Source organism: Scyliorhinus canicula, chromosome 11, assembly GCF_902713615.1.
Source record: "Scyliorhinus canicula chromosome 11, sScyCan1.1, whole genome shotgun sequence".
NCBI classification, from domain to species: Eukaryota; Metazoa; Chordata; class Chondrichthyes; order Carcharhiniformes; family Scyliorhinidae; genus Scyliorhinus; species Scyliorhinus canicula.
In genome coordinates, this window is record NC_052156.1 from 118,048,127 (window position 1) to 118,065,859 (window position 17,733).

General features: G+C 43.5%; 1 protein-coding gene across 4 annotated transcripts in view; it reads left to right on the forward strand.

Moving 5' to 3' along the window:
* Positions 1 to 17,520, forward strand: part of LOC119973322 (anoctamin-2-like) — a 168,881-nt gene extending 151,361 nt beyond the window's left edge. For all 4 annotated transcript variants that reach the window (XM_038811193.1, XM_038811194.1, XM_038811192.1 and 1 more), the window contains one exon: positions 16,642 to 17,520. In XM_038811193.1, the coding sequence (XP_038667121.1) occupies positions 16,642 to 16,923 (282 nt within the window). In that variant the 3' untranslated portion in view covers positions 16,924 to 17,520. The remainder of the gene's footprint in view (positions 1 to 16,641) is intronic.
* Positions 17,521 to 17,733: the final 213 nt, after the last annotated feature.

Genomic DNA, 17,733 nt, shown 5'->3' on the forward strand with positions numbered 1-17,733 from the left:
TCCATTGCAGTTTTTATTTTCAATCAGCCAAATGATACAGCAGAGAAAGTTCCCATTGGGACTTCTCCTTCTCCCTGTGATGTTCTCCATATTTTTAGGGAAAATTCCACCCATTAGTGAATGAGGTGGGTTTCTACAACAATCATTATTATTAAAACCGAATGGTGTAGCTAAAGAGCAGATCATTTTGGAAAGAGAAAGAGAGATGGAATGGATTAAGGAAAGCGCCAATCAGCACGATCAACACTTAACTAACTGTGTGTGATTGTAACAGAAGTCCAATTTTCCACTGCTAACAGCATGCTATAATCCGAAGGAGACCAACTCTGCATTTCTCCATTATGCCCAGGACACAATGAAGGTACACCTTCATCTTCTTATTATCCCTTCAAGAGGCAGTAGGGCATCCAAAAAGGGCACAGAAATGTTTGAAAGCCTTGGATCTCCAGTGGAAACTGAGCATCAATATAAAAGTATTGAGCAATAGCCGACTGTAAAAGATCTGGAACATCACTTAGAACACTGAATTTTTAACCATTATTGTGGGTCATTGGACTACTTCTCTACATCTAGTGCTGTAAAGTGTTGCCACCATTTTACCTTCCGAATGGGGGTGGTGCGGTTAGGGGGTCGTATTCTATTTTAATTCTTTGGAACTGGGCGACCTGATCTTTAAAATGCTAAGTTGCTGTTGGCAGGATGGTTCAATCAGAGCCCACTCTGCTAACCTGACATTGTGGGACCTGTCCATTGCAGTTTTTATTTTCAATCAGCCAAATGGTACCGCAGAGAAAGTCCCCATTGGGACTTCTCCTTCTCCCTGTGATGTTCTGCATATTTTTAGGGAAAATTCCACCCATTAGTGAATGAGGTGGGTTTCTACAACAATCATTATTAGCTTCATGGCACCATTACTGAGACTAACTCCAATATATTCATCCAATATAGACTGCCACTGCGATATTAACAGATGGGAGGCACGGTAGCACTGTGGTTAGCACTGTTGCTTCACAGCACCAGAGTCCCAGGTTCAATTCCCGCTTGGGGCAATGTCTGTGCGGAGTCTGCATGTTCCCCCTGTGTTTCTGTGGGTTTCCTCCGGGTGCTCCAGTTTTCTCCCACAAGTCGCGAAGGATGTGCTGTTAGGTGAAGTGGACATTCCAGATTCTCCCTCTGTGAACCCGAACAGGTGCCAGCCTGTGGTGACTAGGGGATTTTCACAGTAACTTCATTGCAGTATTAATGTAAGCCTACTTGTGACAATAATAAAGATTATTATTAGGTGTAGGTGACATTTATTCCACACAATTCCAGCAATGCTGCCTTTTGATGATTTCCTTGAGCATTCAGCTATTTTTAATAAAGTAATGCAAACTGTGGATTAATATTGTGTAAAATGAACAATATTATTTTTTTCAATGAATGTGAAAGGATCCTTCTTTGCATAGTGTCAGATATATTTCCTTTGCATTACAACCAGTACACCATTTGATAGTGAATGTTATTCACTCATTCCTGACCCTCATTTTTTGTCCCCACCTTTCTCAATGCATCCATTTCCAAAGGGTCCCTGATTGGTGCTTTCACTTCCTCTGTTCTAACCTTGTGGTTAGGATCAATGGATGGCACTTCAGATGCATTCAAGCATGAAGGGAAAGATAAATAAACCTCCCGCCTGCTGTGTTTAAACTATTAAGTTGTCAATTAAAGGCTAGTTAAAGGTACTGCACTGTGAACTTGAATGAATGCTAAACATTTCAAAGGACATGGCCCTGCACCCACCGAATGGCTCTTACTAGCCCTTATGCCAACTATGCACCTCACCCTTTGCCCTAACTGCTCAATGCCAGTTCAACCAGCATCCACCCTCTATGGACCTCAGGAGCCATGCTAGAATAAAATGAAATTAAGTAAAAGACTACTTACAAAAAACACTCCCATTGATGAAAACCATTCACTGCATTTGAATTCCTTCAACTACTTAATCCCTTAAAAGCAAACATTTCATTCAAGTACTTAATTGTTTATAAAACAAGCATTTGTATTTTCAGCCCCACATCAAAAACTTGATAACCATGTGATCTATCACTCAAACTGGAGACAGCCTGTTTGACAATATGACGTGGAATCAGTCACATAGCACTTATCCTTCAATGATGATCCTCAGGCTTTCCATAGAATCCCTTCAGTGCAGAAGGAGGCCATTCGGTCCATCAAGTCTGCACCAACCCTCCAAAAAAGCACTTTATCTAGGACCACTCCCCCGTCCTATCCCTATAACCCCATATCCTCCGCATCTTTGGACTGTGAGAGGAACACTCAGAGTAAACCCACACAGACTCAGGGAGAGCATGCAAATTCCACACGCAGGCACTCAAGGCCGGAATCAAACCCAGCTCCCTGGTGCTGTGAGGCAGTAGTGCTAATCACTGTGCCACTCGTGTTATGTCAACAGATAGCATGAACGAGCAAGCATTAATTGCTTGGGGGAAATTTAAATGCCTTGACATTCCAGTGAGATTTAAATGCATTGACAGTTTGACCATTGCAATGAGTTTGTCCACTGTTTTGTTTCCAATTTTTTATGCCTACTTTTGACAATCCCAAGAGCACATGACCTCTCTCAAAGGGGTCCCTGAATCCAACCCTACCTCTCCCATGAACTCTGGTAAGTTTAGACTTACTCCTGAGAAGTGTAAAACATCTAAAAACCTGGGTGACAAAAGTCACATCTGACTGAATGTATTTGCACTTTTACATGTGCACTGCCTCCATGCATTTGCAAACTACAACCCACCCCTATTTCTCTGCCCAATGTGAAAATGGTGTGCTGATTTTGGGTGGCTGGGGAAGATGGAGGAGGTTTTGGGTAGGGGGGGAGGAGGGCAGGACTTCCAGCATTGGGCCTCCGGCACCATTGTGGCACAATGGAGAAGCTCTCTGTCCCCATGAAAATTCAGGCCATAGGTTGTAGGTAATATTGTCCACCAAGATCCCAGCTGACCCTTGACATCACCAGTTCATTATCGGCTCTCAACATTTTTCGATCTGAAGAGGGAAAGAAAAGAATCTAATACATGGCACAAACCAAAACCTTGGGTTCAGCAGAATTTGTGCCGATACTGTTTACAACTCTTGAGGGGAAACAGAATTAATTATCTGTGCTTTCTGTCTTCGTACAAGGGACATTAGGGAAGAGGAAATTCTAACATGTTGTTTCCAAGTAAATGACTCACCAAACACCACTGCTGTTCAATGTGTATGCCCAACTGGCACAACTGATTAAGTACATGTTTGCATGCCTCGTGGCTAAAGACTGTCTTGATCTTTGGCATTCTTCAAAGAAACCTGCTTCTGCTTCAAAGGAAGCCAGATTATATCCTAGGAGGTTTAGCCTTTTGTTTCTTTGCCAGTTCCCATGTTAAGGCAAAGGGAAGGGCCCATAAAACAGAAGTACATACTTTATATATGTGAAAGATTTATGATGCTTGGATCTTGGGCCTTTATTGTTTTCAAGATAGTTTAAAATATTGTGTAAGTTGAGTTGTTTTACTGATTATTTGCAGCATTTTTTTTCCGATGTAATCAGGTTTCTTGTAAATAATTATGACCTAGTTTTGATTTGAATGTAACAACGCAGAAGTGCGATGTTTTCCATCTTTCAGGATGCACAGGAGAAGTAGTGGGCAAACCGCACAATCAATACTCTCTTTGAGTTTCCATTTATACTCTTTTGAGCGGCGCAATCTATACTGTGGCAGATCATAATTAAAGGGGTAATTCTTCATTCAATGGCACACCATTCAGATCATTAAAATTAATTTGTGCACAGCAAACTCCCACAAACAGTAAAGTAATGATAGCCAGACAACCTGTTTAAGCGATGTTGTTTCTGAAGCTAAATATTGGCCAGGGCACCATGGTAACTCCTTGCTCTTCAGATTAGTTCTGTGGTATCTTTTCTGCTTCCTCAGAGACCAGAGACAACCTCGGTTTAATGTCTCACCTGAAAGATGGTAGCTCTGACAGTGCTACCTCTGTACTACACTGTAATATTAGCTGGGACTCACCCACTACCCTCTGAGGTAAAAGTGAGAGTGCTCTTAACTGAACCACAGCAGGCCCAGATGCCGCAGTGTTGCGGAAAGCCTTGTTTTCAGTGAGGGAGTGATAGTGAAACCCATTCGAAATTGGTACAGGGAAGCGAGAATACCTCAGCTTCTCCCCCTGGTGAAGAATTGCCCTGCTCTCAGTATTGTTTTATCCATTCAGCAATGCACATTTCTTCAAGTAGCTTTGTAAAACTGCGGCATTGGCAATCTTAGGAGCAGTTTGACCATTAGGCCAGTAAGCTGCTCCTAGATGTTCAGTACAAGAAATGATGAGGACTTTCACCACATTAACAGTCAAATGAAAAGCAGAAAAGCTTGAGTGTTGATGTGAGAGAAAAATAACACTTGACCATATTCCATTTGCTTTCGATTTACAGAATTTTAAGGAACGCTACTCCAGTGTCAGTGAATAGTGATGAGATGCTAGCGATACTAGATAGCAGCAGTGAGTTTCCCTGCTTGGCTTGGTTCTGTTGTGGTTCAGTGCTGTTCCATTCTCTGGTTTCTCATTAAGTCATGTTCCACTTTCAGTAGAGGGAAGAATCACACCCAAGTGACTATTATTTCAGGAGCAATGTTGCAGGCAGTTGCTTAAAGGGCACATTAGTCAGAATGCTTCCATTATATTTTAAAAATCTAATTGTAGAGTGACAGCTTCACAAATTACATATATTCCTTCTTCTAGAAACTTCGGAATTAAAGGTAGCTATTTAGCCCCGCAAGCCTGTTCTGTCATTCAATGAGATCACACGATCTAATTCAGTATATACCCATCATTGCTTCATATACCTCAATACCTTCAGTTCACAAAAGTCTATCAATCTCAGACGTACAATTAGCAATTGACCTAGCATCAATTTTTATTTGTCTAAGTGAGTTCCAAACTTTTAGCAGGCCGTGTGTGCCGAAGTGTTTCTTTTCATAACTTTTTTGTTAATTAAATATAAATTCCATTTAAGGGGCAAGTTAGCGTGGCCAATCCACCTACCCTGCTCATCTTTTGGTTTGTGGGGGTGAGACCCACGCAAACACGGGGAGAATGTGGAAACTCCACATGGACAGTGACCCGGGGCCGGGATCGAAGCCGGGTCCTCGGTGTGCTGAGTCAGCAGTGCTAACCACTGTGCCACCCTTTTGTTTCATAACTTTAATCCTGAATGGACTGGCACTAATTTTTAGGCTATACCTAGTCCTAGACTTCACAACCAGTGGAAATAGGGTAGATACTGAGAAATTGTCAGTTCCCCTTAATATCTGTAAAACTTCAATCAGATCTTCCCTTAATCTTCTAAGATCCAGAGGCTACAACTCTATTTTGTCTATTTTCTTCTTCTTATTCAACCCTTGAGGTCCAGGTATCATTCTGGTAAATCGTAATAAAGTGGATGAATTAATCGCCCAAATATATGCAAATGGTTATGATATAGTTGGGATTACAGAGACATGGCTGCAGGGTGGCCAGGGCCAGAAATTGAACATTCAGGGTATGCAGTATTTAGAGAGGACAGACAAAAAGGAAAAGGCGGTGGAGTTGCATTGCTGATTAAAGAGGAAATTAGTGGAAGGATATTAGCTCCGATAATGTGCAATCTGTATGGGTAGTGCTAAGAAACACCGTGAGGCAAAAAATGTTAGTGGGGTTATATATAGACCCCCAAACTGTAATGGTGTTGTTGGGATTGGCATTAAACAGGAAATTAGCGACACTTACGATTAAGGAACATCTATCATCATGGGTGATTTTAACCTGCATATAAAGTACATAGAAAAGAACCATAGAATGCCTACAGTGCAGAAGGCGGCCATTTGGCCCATCAAATCTGCACTGACCCTCTGAAAGAGCACCCGACCTAGGCCCACTGCCCTGTTTGTCCCTGTAACCCCACTTAACCTCCAAATCTTTAAACAATAAGGGTCAATTTAGCATGGCCAATCCTCCTAACATGCACATCTTTGTACTGTGGGAGGAAACCAGAGCACCTGAAGGAAAAACACGCAGACAGGGCAAAAATCCACACAGTCACCCAAGGTTGGAATTGAACATGGGTCGCTGGCATTGTGAGGTAGCAGTGCAAACCACTAAGCCACCATGCCATGATTGGGCAAATCAAATTAGTCACAATGCTGTAGAGGAGGAATTCCTGGAGTGTTTAAGGGCTGGTTTTCTGAATCGATATGTTGAGGAACCAACTGGAGAACAGGCCACCCTAGATTGGGTATTGTGTAATGAGAAAGGAATAATTCGCAGTCTAGTTGTGCGTGATCCCTTGGGGATGAGCAACTATAATACAATAGAATTTTTCATCAAGTTGGAGAGTCATGTAGTTCATTCTAAGACTAGAGTCCTGAATCTAAATAAAGCAAACTATGATGATATGAGGTGCGAGTGGGCAGCACAGTAGCATCAGTTGTTTCACAGCTCCAGGGTCCCAGGTTCGATTCCCGGCTGGGTCACTGTCTGTGCGGAGTCTGCACGTTCTCCCCGTATCTGCGTGGGTTTCCTCCGGGTGCTCCGGTTTCCTCCCACAGTACAAAGATGTGCGGGTTAGGCGGATTGGCCATGCTAAATTGCCCTTAGTGTCCAAAAAGGTTAAGTGGGGGTTACTGGGTTACGGGGATAGGTTAGATACGTGGGCTTGAGTAGGGTGTTCTTTGTAAGGGCCAGTGAAGACTTGCTGGGCCTAATGGCCTCCTTCTACACTGTAATTTCTATGATTCTGTGAAGAATTGGAAAATGTTACTTAAAGGCAAATATTCAAGGAGCGAATGAGTGAACTGCAACAATTGTTTATTCCTGCCTGGTGCAAAAGTAAAATAGGAAATGTGGCCAAACCATGGCTTACAAAGGAAATTAATGATAGTTTTAAATCCAATGAAGAAGCATATAAATTAGCCAAAAAAAAAAAAACCAACAGACATGAGGATTGAGAGCAGTTTGGGATTCAGGAAAAGAGGACCAAGGGATCGATTAAAAACGGGAAAATAGAGTACGAGAGAAAGCTTGCAAGGAACATAAAAACTGACTGTATAAGGTTCTGTAAGTATGTGAAGAGAAAAAGATTGGTGAAGACAAATGTAGGCCCCTTACAGTCAGAAATGGGAATTCATAATGGGGAACAAAGAAATGGCTGACCAACTAAATACATACTTTGCTTCTGTCATTACAAATGAGGACACAAATAGCATGCCATAAATGTTGGGTAACACAGGATTTAGTAAGAGGGAGGAACTGAAGGAGATCAGTATTCGTAGAGAAATGGTATTGGGGAAATTGATTGTATTGAAGGCCAGTAAATCTCCATTGCCTGATAATCTACATCCCAGAGTACTTAAGGAAGTGCCCCGAGAAATATTGGATGCATTGATGGTCATCTTCCAAGATTCTATAGACTCCGGAGCAGTTCCTACAGATTTGATGGCAGCTAATGTAACCCCACTATTTAAAAGGGAGGTAGAGAGAAAACAGGGAATTAGAGACCAGTAAGCCTGATGTCGGTAGTGGGGAAAATTTTCGAGTCCATGAGAAAAGATTTAATAACAGAGCACTTGGAAAACAGTGGCAGGATCGGACAGAGTCAGCATGGATTTATGAAAGGGACTGTGCTTGACAAATCTACTGGAATTCTTCAAGGATGTAATTAGTAGAGTTAATGAAGGGTAGCCAGTGGATGAGGTTTATTTGGATTTTTGTAAAGATTTTGACAAAGTCCCACAGAAGAGATAGCATGTCACATTAAAGCGCATGGGATTTGGATAGGTATTGAGGTGGATTGAAAACTGGTTGGCAGACAAGAAACAAAGAGTAGGAATAAATGGGTCTTTTTTTCCAATGGCAGGCAGTGACTAATGGGGTACCGCAGGGATTGGTGCTGGGATACCAGCTATTCACAATACATATTAATAGTTTAGACGAAGGAATGAAATATAATATCTCCAAATTTGCAGATGGCATAAAGCTGGAAGGGGGGGTATAGGATCTCTTATTTTATCTTCTAATGAGAGTCAATTGTCCAATTGATTGGAGGTGTCGAAAATACAACTTTGTTGCTAATTATTCACTTTAATACACTTGCATACAAACCACATCAAAACGTAGAAACAAAATATCAAACAATATACGAGTTGGCCAAATACATGGCAAAGAAAATAATTAAACATGAAAGTACAGAAAAATTACTTTTAAAAGAAATAAATAGGATGCTTCAAGAATTCAAGAGGCAGGAACTCAGGAGACCAACCTTGGCCATGAGGTCTTACATTAAGGGAATCCTTATCAATGGTCTAATATCCCTCATTTACTCTCATTGGTTTCTAATTCTCAGCTGAGGCCTCCTATTTGTTCAAATAGATGTCTGTTACTTAGAGGATGATTTAATAATCAAACATTGGCCATAACTCAAGATTTACTGGCGTCTATCAGGAATGATGTAGTGTCTACATGCGCAGTCTCATGAGAATAGGTTTCTCAAGCCACTGCTGGTCATACACCTCGCTGCAACTAATTAGTTGATAGATTCTTATTGCTAAATGCATTGAAATACAATAGTCTATTCATTAGATGAAACATTCATTGAAACAAGGTCTAAGTTTCTACGGACAAGACACTAGAGTTCAATAATTAATTCCTTATCAAAAACAATGACTGTCTTTTCACAGCCATGGCATTTTGAATAATTCTACTCTTTAGCTATACATTCAATTAGCACTTAAAAACATCAATAAATTAATTTATCAATAACTCAATAATCTATCGGAGGGTGAGCTGAGAAGACTCGCGTATAGGAACAGGGGTGTCATGCTGGAACTATACAGAGCCTTGGTGAGACCACACCTGGAATAGTGTGTGTAGTTTTAGTCTCTGTAGCTGGGGAAGCTATAGAGGGAGTGCAGACAAGGTTCACTCGGTTGATTTCTGCAATGACAGGATGGACTTATGAGGAGAGATTGAGTTGCTAATAAGGGAGGATCTCATAAAAACCTGTAAAAAAGGCAAAAAGACAGAAATTGGATTATATCACTGTAAAGGATTTATTATTATTATTGCTACAATTGCCCATTGATCAGTCACTCCACTCCAAATCCATTCCAATGACCTCCAGTAAAGCATGGATCACAGAGAGAGCTGAAAGATTGTAATGCTCAGTTCTTTGATCAAACTTCCGCAGCTTTCTAGCGAGAATGCCAGACTGGAATTAGTGCTTCAAAAGATGAAGAAGAAAAATATCAAATGGTGTGGCGAAAGAACAGGGGATGGGGATTTGTGGAGAGTGTTTCAATATACAAGTCACAATAGCATGAGCACAGTGGATGAAACGGTTCCCTTCTGTGCTAAGATTTCTGTAATTCTGCATTTGTAAGAAACTAATAATAGGTCAGGGGGATAATAGAACGTCAAAACTGAGCCCAGACAACTTGACTGAAGGAACAAATTCATTCCTTCAGTCAGCCTCTCCCCAATTTCATATAATTACTTTGACATTCCATTATTACTGATTACTCCTGATGGTTATCTGGGGCCACAGTTGATTTTATAAAGAATTGCAGGCGACCATCTGATACCATTTGAAGATTGATGGAGTGCATGTGCAAGGTGATTATTCATTCCTGGAAGAATAGGTATTAACATTTCACAAGATGTCCTTTCATGTGCTATGCCAGAAGTTTAGATAATCGTAAGTATGTGAATGATGATACTTTGGTTCAGAGCATTGCGAGTGCAGTGTACAAGTTGGTGAAGTTACTTCCTTGTTCTTCCAATATGAGCTTCTAAAGTTTACATTTTTCTAGCCAGACACAGGCACTTGCACAGTCGCGCATTCTGTGCTGTTCACATATTCTCTCAATCTCAATCGTTTACACTTGTCCATGCAGCTGGAGGCACAACACTGATTAATGACTGTTTATCACACAGGGTGGGGATGTCAGATGGTTTGCGAAAACTGCCCAGGATCGCAATCTTCCTCCCAGCATCTGGAGTTTGTTCAGAATTCTGTTGTTCAAAATATAACAAACCTGGTTTTAATTTCTCGAAATGTTTCTATTTCATTTGATTCAAAATGTTGCAGCCTTTATTGGTGAATGCAACCTTCTGTGCTTCCCTGGGCAGATTAGAGATGGAGGAGGAGTTTTATATACTCAGGTTACTGATCTGGGCTTCCTCAACACTTGAAGCATGCAACAGGCTAAGTTGCTGCTACAAAGTGCATTTCCAGGAGATATGCGAACCTTGGCCAAGTGGGGAATAGAAAAACAAGGCAACATAGCAGGGAAAGGAATAAGTTATCCCAGCAAGAATAGTAAAAGTTGGAGGTCAGGAAATTGAAAAATGAAAAACAAGTAGATGTGCTTTGTTATATTCCCTGGGATAGATCCTGGGCAGGTGAAGTTGATGTTGATGCCCAAGTAACTAGCAAACTCTGATCATTGGAAATTAGAAAGTGAACTTCCACCAATACAAATCTATATTTTTATGCTTTTGTACTCAACCTTGGGATTATGCAGACTCACAGCCTGACCCTCCTTGGTGAGTAGACATTATAGGTGGCACAGTAGCACAGTCGTTAGCACTGCTGTTTCACAGTGCCAGGGACCCTGGTTCGATTCCAGCTTGGGTCACTGTCTGTGTGGAGTCTGCACATTCACCCCGCCTGCGTGGGTTTCCTCTGGGTGCTCCGGTTTACTCCTACAAGTCCCAAAAGACGTGCTTGTTAGGAGAATTGGACATTCTGAATTCTCCTTCCATGTACCCGAACAGGCGCCGGAGTATGCCGGAGTGTTTTCACAGTAATTTCATTGCAGTGTTAATGTAAGCCTACTTGTGACACTAATAAAGATTATTATTATATTTGCTGTGTTCAGCTTTGGTCTCCTTACTTGAGAAAGGACGTACTGGCACTGGAGGGTGTGCAGAGGAGATTCACTAGGTTAATCCCTGAATTGAAGGGGTTGGATTACGAGGAGAGGTTGAGTAGACTGGGACTGTACTCGTTGGAATTTAGAAGGATGAGGGGGGATCTTATAGAAACATATAAAATTATGAAGGGAATAGATAGGATAGATGCGGGTAGGTTGTTTCCACTGGCGGGTGAAAGCAGAACTAGGGGGCATAGCCTCAAAATAAGGGGAAGTAGATTTAGGACTGAGTTTAGGAGGAACTTCTTCACCCAAAGGGTTGTGAATCTATGTAATTCCTTGCCCAGTGAAGCAGTTGAGGCTCCTTCATTAAATGTTTTTAAGGTAAAGATAGATAGTTTTTTGAAGAATAAAGGGATTAAGGGTTATGGTGTTCGGGCCGGAAAGTGGAGCTGAGTCCACAAAAGATCAGCCATGATCTCATTGAATGGTGGAGCAGGCTCAAGGGGCCAGATGGCCTACTCCTGCTCCTAGTTCTTGTGTTCTTATGTTCTGATGAAAGAGCAGCTTTAAAAACAGCTCATTCAGATGTATACAATAAAAAATAAGCAAGTAGAGTCACAGCAAATGCACGATAGCAGCAGACAGTGGCGATGCACAAGGTAAAGCATCATTCATGGGATGAAAAGCAAGGGCTTGTGGCCATAGACTGGAAACCTTTGAGCTAGATTTGGAGAAAATTTAAAAAATGAAGGGTGGTGGGGGAGGAAGATCAAACACCAGCAGTGCGTGCAGTTTTGGTTTTGCACTGCACCTTAATCACCAAAGGCAGGAGCAGAACTGTCAAGAGGAAAGATTGGGCTCGATCGAACGGCCTTGTCGTCTCTGACTCAGTGATGCGACAAGGCCATTAAATCTCGCAAGAATTGCGATGCTTGGGACGTTGTGATCTGGATCGCGCCCTCACTGGGCGGGATCCAGATTTGCACATTAAAGTGTGCAGTTAGATTCACTTAAATATGCCTATGCTGGAGTATCCCAAGGCCCAGGATCGAATGCCTGTGCATGGGAGACCTCGCCGTGGTGCCGTGTAGCACTGGTTTCCACAAATGTGGACCAGGCATAACGGCACTTGGGGGATCTACCAGGCAATCGGAGGCTTCCGGGTGGTCGACCTCTGTTCAGGGTGATACCCTGGCACCCCTATTGCCAACAGGACACTGTGGCACTGCCAGCCTAGTGGGCACTGCTAGAGTGCCAGGCTGACAGTGCCAAGGTTCCCAGGCAGGCTGCCCGAACTGGGGATCTGGCCCGGGGGTGCCCTGTCCTTATGAGGTGGGGTGAATTGAGAGGGGCTCATTGACCCCCTAATCGCTAAGTTGGGGTGTAGGGGGGTCCAGAGTCTGAGAGAGGGGGGGGGGGGGGGGGGGGGGTAGGGGTCTCTTCCTGTACTGACGCAGGAAACAAAGGTAAGTTCAGCCTCGGCAGGGCGTTTCTCACAGAGACCCCCTAAAAACCCCCAAAGTCTTGTTTGATAGCGGGGTCGTTCTCGACATGCAAGCCCCAGCAAACACCCCACTATTTGCACCCAAAAAGGGACACATTTTTATCATTAAATCGTGCCCAGTGGCAGAGGATGAGCCCCAGTGAGCCATTGTTCAGAAGCACCTCACTCAGCCTAGGGTTCACAGATTTTGTTTTTATTTTTAAAAAAAAATAAATTTAGAGTACCCAATCATTTTTTCCAATTAAGGGGCAATTTAGTGTGGCCAATTCACCCAGCCTGCACATCTTTGGGTTGTGGGGGCGAAACCCACACAGACACGGGGAGAATGTGCAAACTCCAAACGGACAGTGACCCAGGGCCGGGATTCGAACCCGGGTCCTCAGCGCCGTAGGCAGCAATGCTAACCACTGTGCCACCGTGCTGCCTCTAGGGTTCACAGATGGCGCTTGACATAACTGTAGATGTACTAGACTCAGTGTTGCCAAAGATTATGCATGTCCAAGGAACCAGTTGGTCACACCTGCCATCTGTTACAGGATTTGGTGCCACAGGGACTTGGAGGGTATTCACTGTCAGTGTCACTGAAAGTGACTGCAGCGCTCAATCTTTATGCCAGTGGCTCCTTCCAGGACTCCATAGGTAACCTCTGCAGGATGTTTCAAGCCTCCATACAAAAGTGCAGCCAGGAAGTCATACCTTCATGAGGGCACACGGGAGAGCAGCACGGTGGCACAGTGGCTAGCACTGCTACCTCATGGCACCGAGGTCCAAGGTTCGATCCCGGCTCTAGGTCACTGTCCGTGTGGAGTGTGCACATTCTTCCTGTGTTTGCGTGGGTCTCGCCCCCACAACCCAAAGATGTGCAGCGTAGGCGGATTGGCCACACTAAATTGCCTCTTAATTGGAAAAAATGAATTGGGTACTCTAAATTTATTAAAAAGAACAAATGAGGGAACATGGTGGTGCAGTGGTTAGCACTACTGCCTACGGCGCTGAGGACCTGGGTTTGATCCCGGCCCTGGGTCACTGTCCGTGTGGAGTTTGCACATTCTCCCCATGTCTGCGTGAGTTTCACCACCACAACCCAAAGATGTGCAGGGTAGGTGGATTAGCCACACTACATTGCCCCTTAATTGAGAAGAAATAATTGGGTACTCCAGATTTAAAAAAAAAAACAATCAATAAATAAATAAATAAATTGAGCCCAGAGGTTCATCTTCTGACTCAGACTCAGAACATTCCTGGCCTCCAGCAATACTCAATACAGAGTGCTGACATCCTTAAATGCCCCTGCCTCCGTTCTACTGTGGATCAGACGTTGTGATGTGCTCACCAGATTGTGACCCCAAGGCTACTGTAGAACTAGGCCCCACTGAGGCGTGAGTCTCTGCGAAGGAGGAGGTTGTGGATGAATACTGTGATGGTTCTTCAATGTCGGGGTCTGTGAATGGTATTGATTCTTCTGTGCTTCTGCTGGGGGTGGAGTCAAGGACTTGGCTCAGCTGCTTCCCAGATGTGCCTGCAAAGGCAAGGGAAGGTCATTAGTGCATGGCAAGGGTCTGAGAAAGGGGGACACCATTCACAGCACGATAGTCTGATAGATGTTGCAGTGCTGGATCCTCACTTGGTTCACTGCCACCGACCTCACCATCAATCCAAGAATGGTCCACATCCTCACTGCACTGGCTAGCTGAATTACTCTCTCCTCAAAGTTCGTGAGGGCCTTGAGTTCTGGCATCCCTCAACAACCTCATGTTATGTGCCAGCTTGTCCTGCATGAAGACAGGTGGAGAGAGTGTAAGCAGGATGCATTTCAGGGCAAGTAAGGATGACTGATGTGTGGATGGTGAGTAGGACCAGGGAGGTAATGAGGACATGACCCACTGTGAAGGTGAAGATGTGTGTGGGAGAGCGAGTGGTGGTGTTCCTTGAGCTGGCAGTGAGTGAGATCCCTGTAGATATTTGATGGGTGTGTGAGTTTGAGAGTTAAAAGTGATGAGAAGAGAGACTTACCCTTGCAGAACAGAGAAGATCATTCATCTTCTTCCTGCACTGGATGGCTGTCCTCTTCTGCACAAAGTTAGTGCCGATCACCACTACCAACCCGTCCGATGTTGGAACGGTGACCATGGTCACAGGTATTAAACCAGCAAAGTGGGTAGAGTACATCTCGGTGGGCTTCCATTGTGTCCATCAGGTGCTCAAGAGACAATATGCTTCCGAAATTTGGCAGCCATAACTTCCCAGCGGCTTTCCCGAACCTGGGCTGTGCTAGCGGTGTGCAGGATGGCCTTTAAATATCGTGTTTGGATCACTAAAGTGCTGAGGTGATGGCGGGGCAGGTGTATCAGAGGCCACCTGCCAAGCAATACTTCGTGGAAGCCATGCCTGCAAATCATTTTGATATAGTGCCGCACAATAGAGGTGGAAAATGCCTCCGCCTCTCAAATTCTCTTTCCTACTTTAATTCATTCCTTAAAATCTACCTCTTTGGCCAAGTTTTTGAATATCTGACTTAGAATCTCCTTATGTTGCTTCATATCTAGTTTGGCTTTCCAACACTCCCGGGATATTTTAGAATGTTAAAGGCACCATGCTTCAGCGTTAAGCCAATTAATTCCTTCCAGTCATCAGACAAAAATCAATCTGACCAGGAACGCCAAATGTAGTCAGCATGAGTCCGGAGTGTGCCTTGCATAATAGGACTGGGGTATCTCCTAGAACAATGGGAAATCCCCCTCTAAATCCTGTCTCAGTTGGTCAAACATGCTGCAGATATAAGGCACAGTTAAGGGTACAATCCCTTAAGATGGGCATATTAACTGTTAATGTATTATTTTTAAGGAGGCAGGACTGTACTAATGTGGCTATTACTGCATGACATACTTTTGGGAAGATGCCAAGGCCTTGGTGAATATGTAAAGTAATTTAACAGGAATTCAGGATTCAGGTTATGAGCAGAAATTAGGGAAACAGATTGTTCCCCTTAAAGATAGCAACTGGGTGAGCTGAGTCAGGAAGTGTTTTGATAAAAGTAAACAAAGGAAAACTGTTTTCACTGCCAGGAAGGTCCATAACCAGAGGAGACCAATTTGATATAGCTGGTGGGGAAAGAACGCAGCGGGGCGATGATGAGGAGATTTTTATTTACACAACAAGCGATCCTGATGTGAAATGGTTTGTTCGAAAGGCCAGTGGAAGCAAAGGCGATGGTAAATTTCAAAAAGGAATTGGCTATCGTGACTGATTTATTTATTTTGAACATGACAAAATAATAAAATACTGCATTGCATCAAAGAAATGCAACACATGCATGATCGGAAAAGAATAGGGAGAATCACAATCTTATAAATCGTTACCCCTTTTCGCAAATGCAATTCAAGTATTGAAGGTGGGACATTCCGGGTGCCCCACCCCCCGATGCATTTTCTAGCGGCGGAGGCAGTTCGGCAATGGCCGCCGGCGGAATCTTCTGGTGTTTTGTGTGGCTCGTCCTACCCACTGCCAGGGAACCCACAGCAAGCTGTGACCTTTAACAGGATGGTAAGATCCCACTGGTGGGCAGGGCTGGAAAATCTCGCCCGTAATAATTTTCTAGTTCAAAGGGCCAAGGGGAAGGAACACAGAAGCAAGACTAATTTGATAGATCGTTCTGAGAACCAGCACTGAAATGGTGGGTTGGATGGTTAACTTCTGTACTGCCTGATTACTTTTCACAGTACTTCAGGAAATAATATTCCGCCCTCAGTATTAATAATAATAATCTTTATTATTGTCAGAAGTAAGCTTACATTAACACGGCAATGAAGTTACTGTGAAAAGCCCCTAGTCGTCACACTCCGGCTGCTGTTCGGGTACACAGAGGGAGAATTCAGAATGTCCAATTCACCTAACAACATGCCTTTCGAGACTTGTGGGAGAAAACCGGAGCACCCGGAGTAAACCACGCAGACACAGGGAGAACGTGCAGACTCCGCACAGACAGTGACCCAAGCCGGAATCAAACCCGGAACCCTGGTGCTGTGAAGCAACAGTGCTGCCCACTGTGCAACCGTTCCGCCTTAGCAGTATTATGCAAATGAAAGCTAATTTTCTTTGTAACCTTTCCCTCTCCTTTATGATCACATATGAACCTTGTAATCATTCCATGTTCCATTCACTGCATTTCAGAATCTGGTGATGGTCTTAAGTGAGGTCCTCGTTTGGCTGATATCCGATGTTCCCAAGGACATCAGCGTACGAATGAAAAAGGAGAAAAATCTGCTGGTGGATGTGTTCCTGAAGGAGGAGCAAGAGAAAATTAACCTGGTCGAGAGCTATCTCGTGCCGGACAGGCCGAAGCAGAAACCCAAGGAGGAAGCACAGAAGGCCCGGGCCTCCAGCTTCACTCAGATGACCAGAGGTCAGCGGAGCAGCTTCACGTCGTTTAGCTCGCAGCACACAGACGTCTGAGTTTCCCCAGCTGCAGAGGACTAACCACATGTGCCCTTGACACCAGCAGGAACAAAACCAAAAAAGCTCACTGCTTGAAGTAAGCGGCAACTGCTGATGTTCTTTCCCAGAAAGCAAAGAAAATATGAGCTATGCCGTGTACAAGTAGGACTTCGAAACTGCAGATCAAAACAAAAATGATTGCGGTGAAATGCGGATTAACTTGCACTTATGTAAAGAGCAGGCCATTTGCTGGGTTAAAACCCGTTTGAAGAGTAAGATGAAGGTCTGAATGTAAGCGGGGGGTCATCCATTGACTGACTGAGAGATTAGACAGGGACCTAATGGAAGCTTGATCTAATCAGAACTGTTAGGTTTAGTTGAGCTCAGCCATGTGATGTATGTAAATGTTTGCTACATCTGTAATATACTGTCGATTGTTAAAATAATGTGAAAAACTGCTGTTTGTTTTTAAAGAGGAGATTTGAATATTCAATGTTCAGCTTATATTTTATGAATTAGATACAGTAACAGTAATCATAAGATTGGGTGTATGTGTTATATGCCTGCTAGAGAGAGTCAATGCTGGATAAAGTAAACACATTTTATGTCAAATTACATTTTTTTGCAGCCTTATTTTGGAAAGGTCAAGATTGGAAGGTGTAATTAGAGCTGAGCACACTAGGATATTCTGCTCTCCGTCAGATGAACATGTTAACTGTTTGTACATTACTGCCCCACTGTAACGTCGTTACAGCTTTTGAAAGATTCAGGCGAGGCTCATAAATAGGGAGCTGGATTCTCCCATTTTGAGGTTATGTCCGGAGGAAG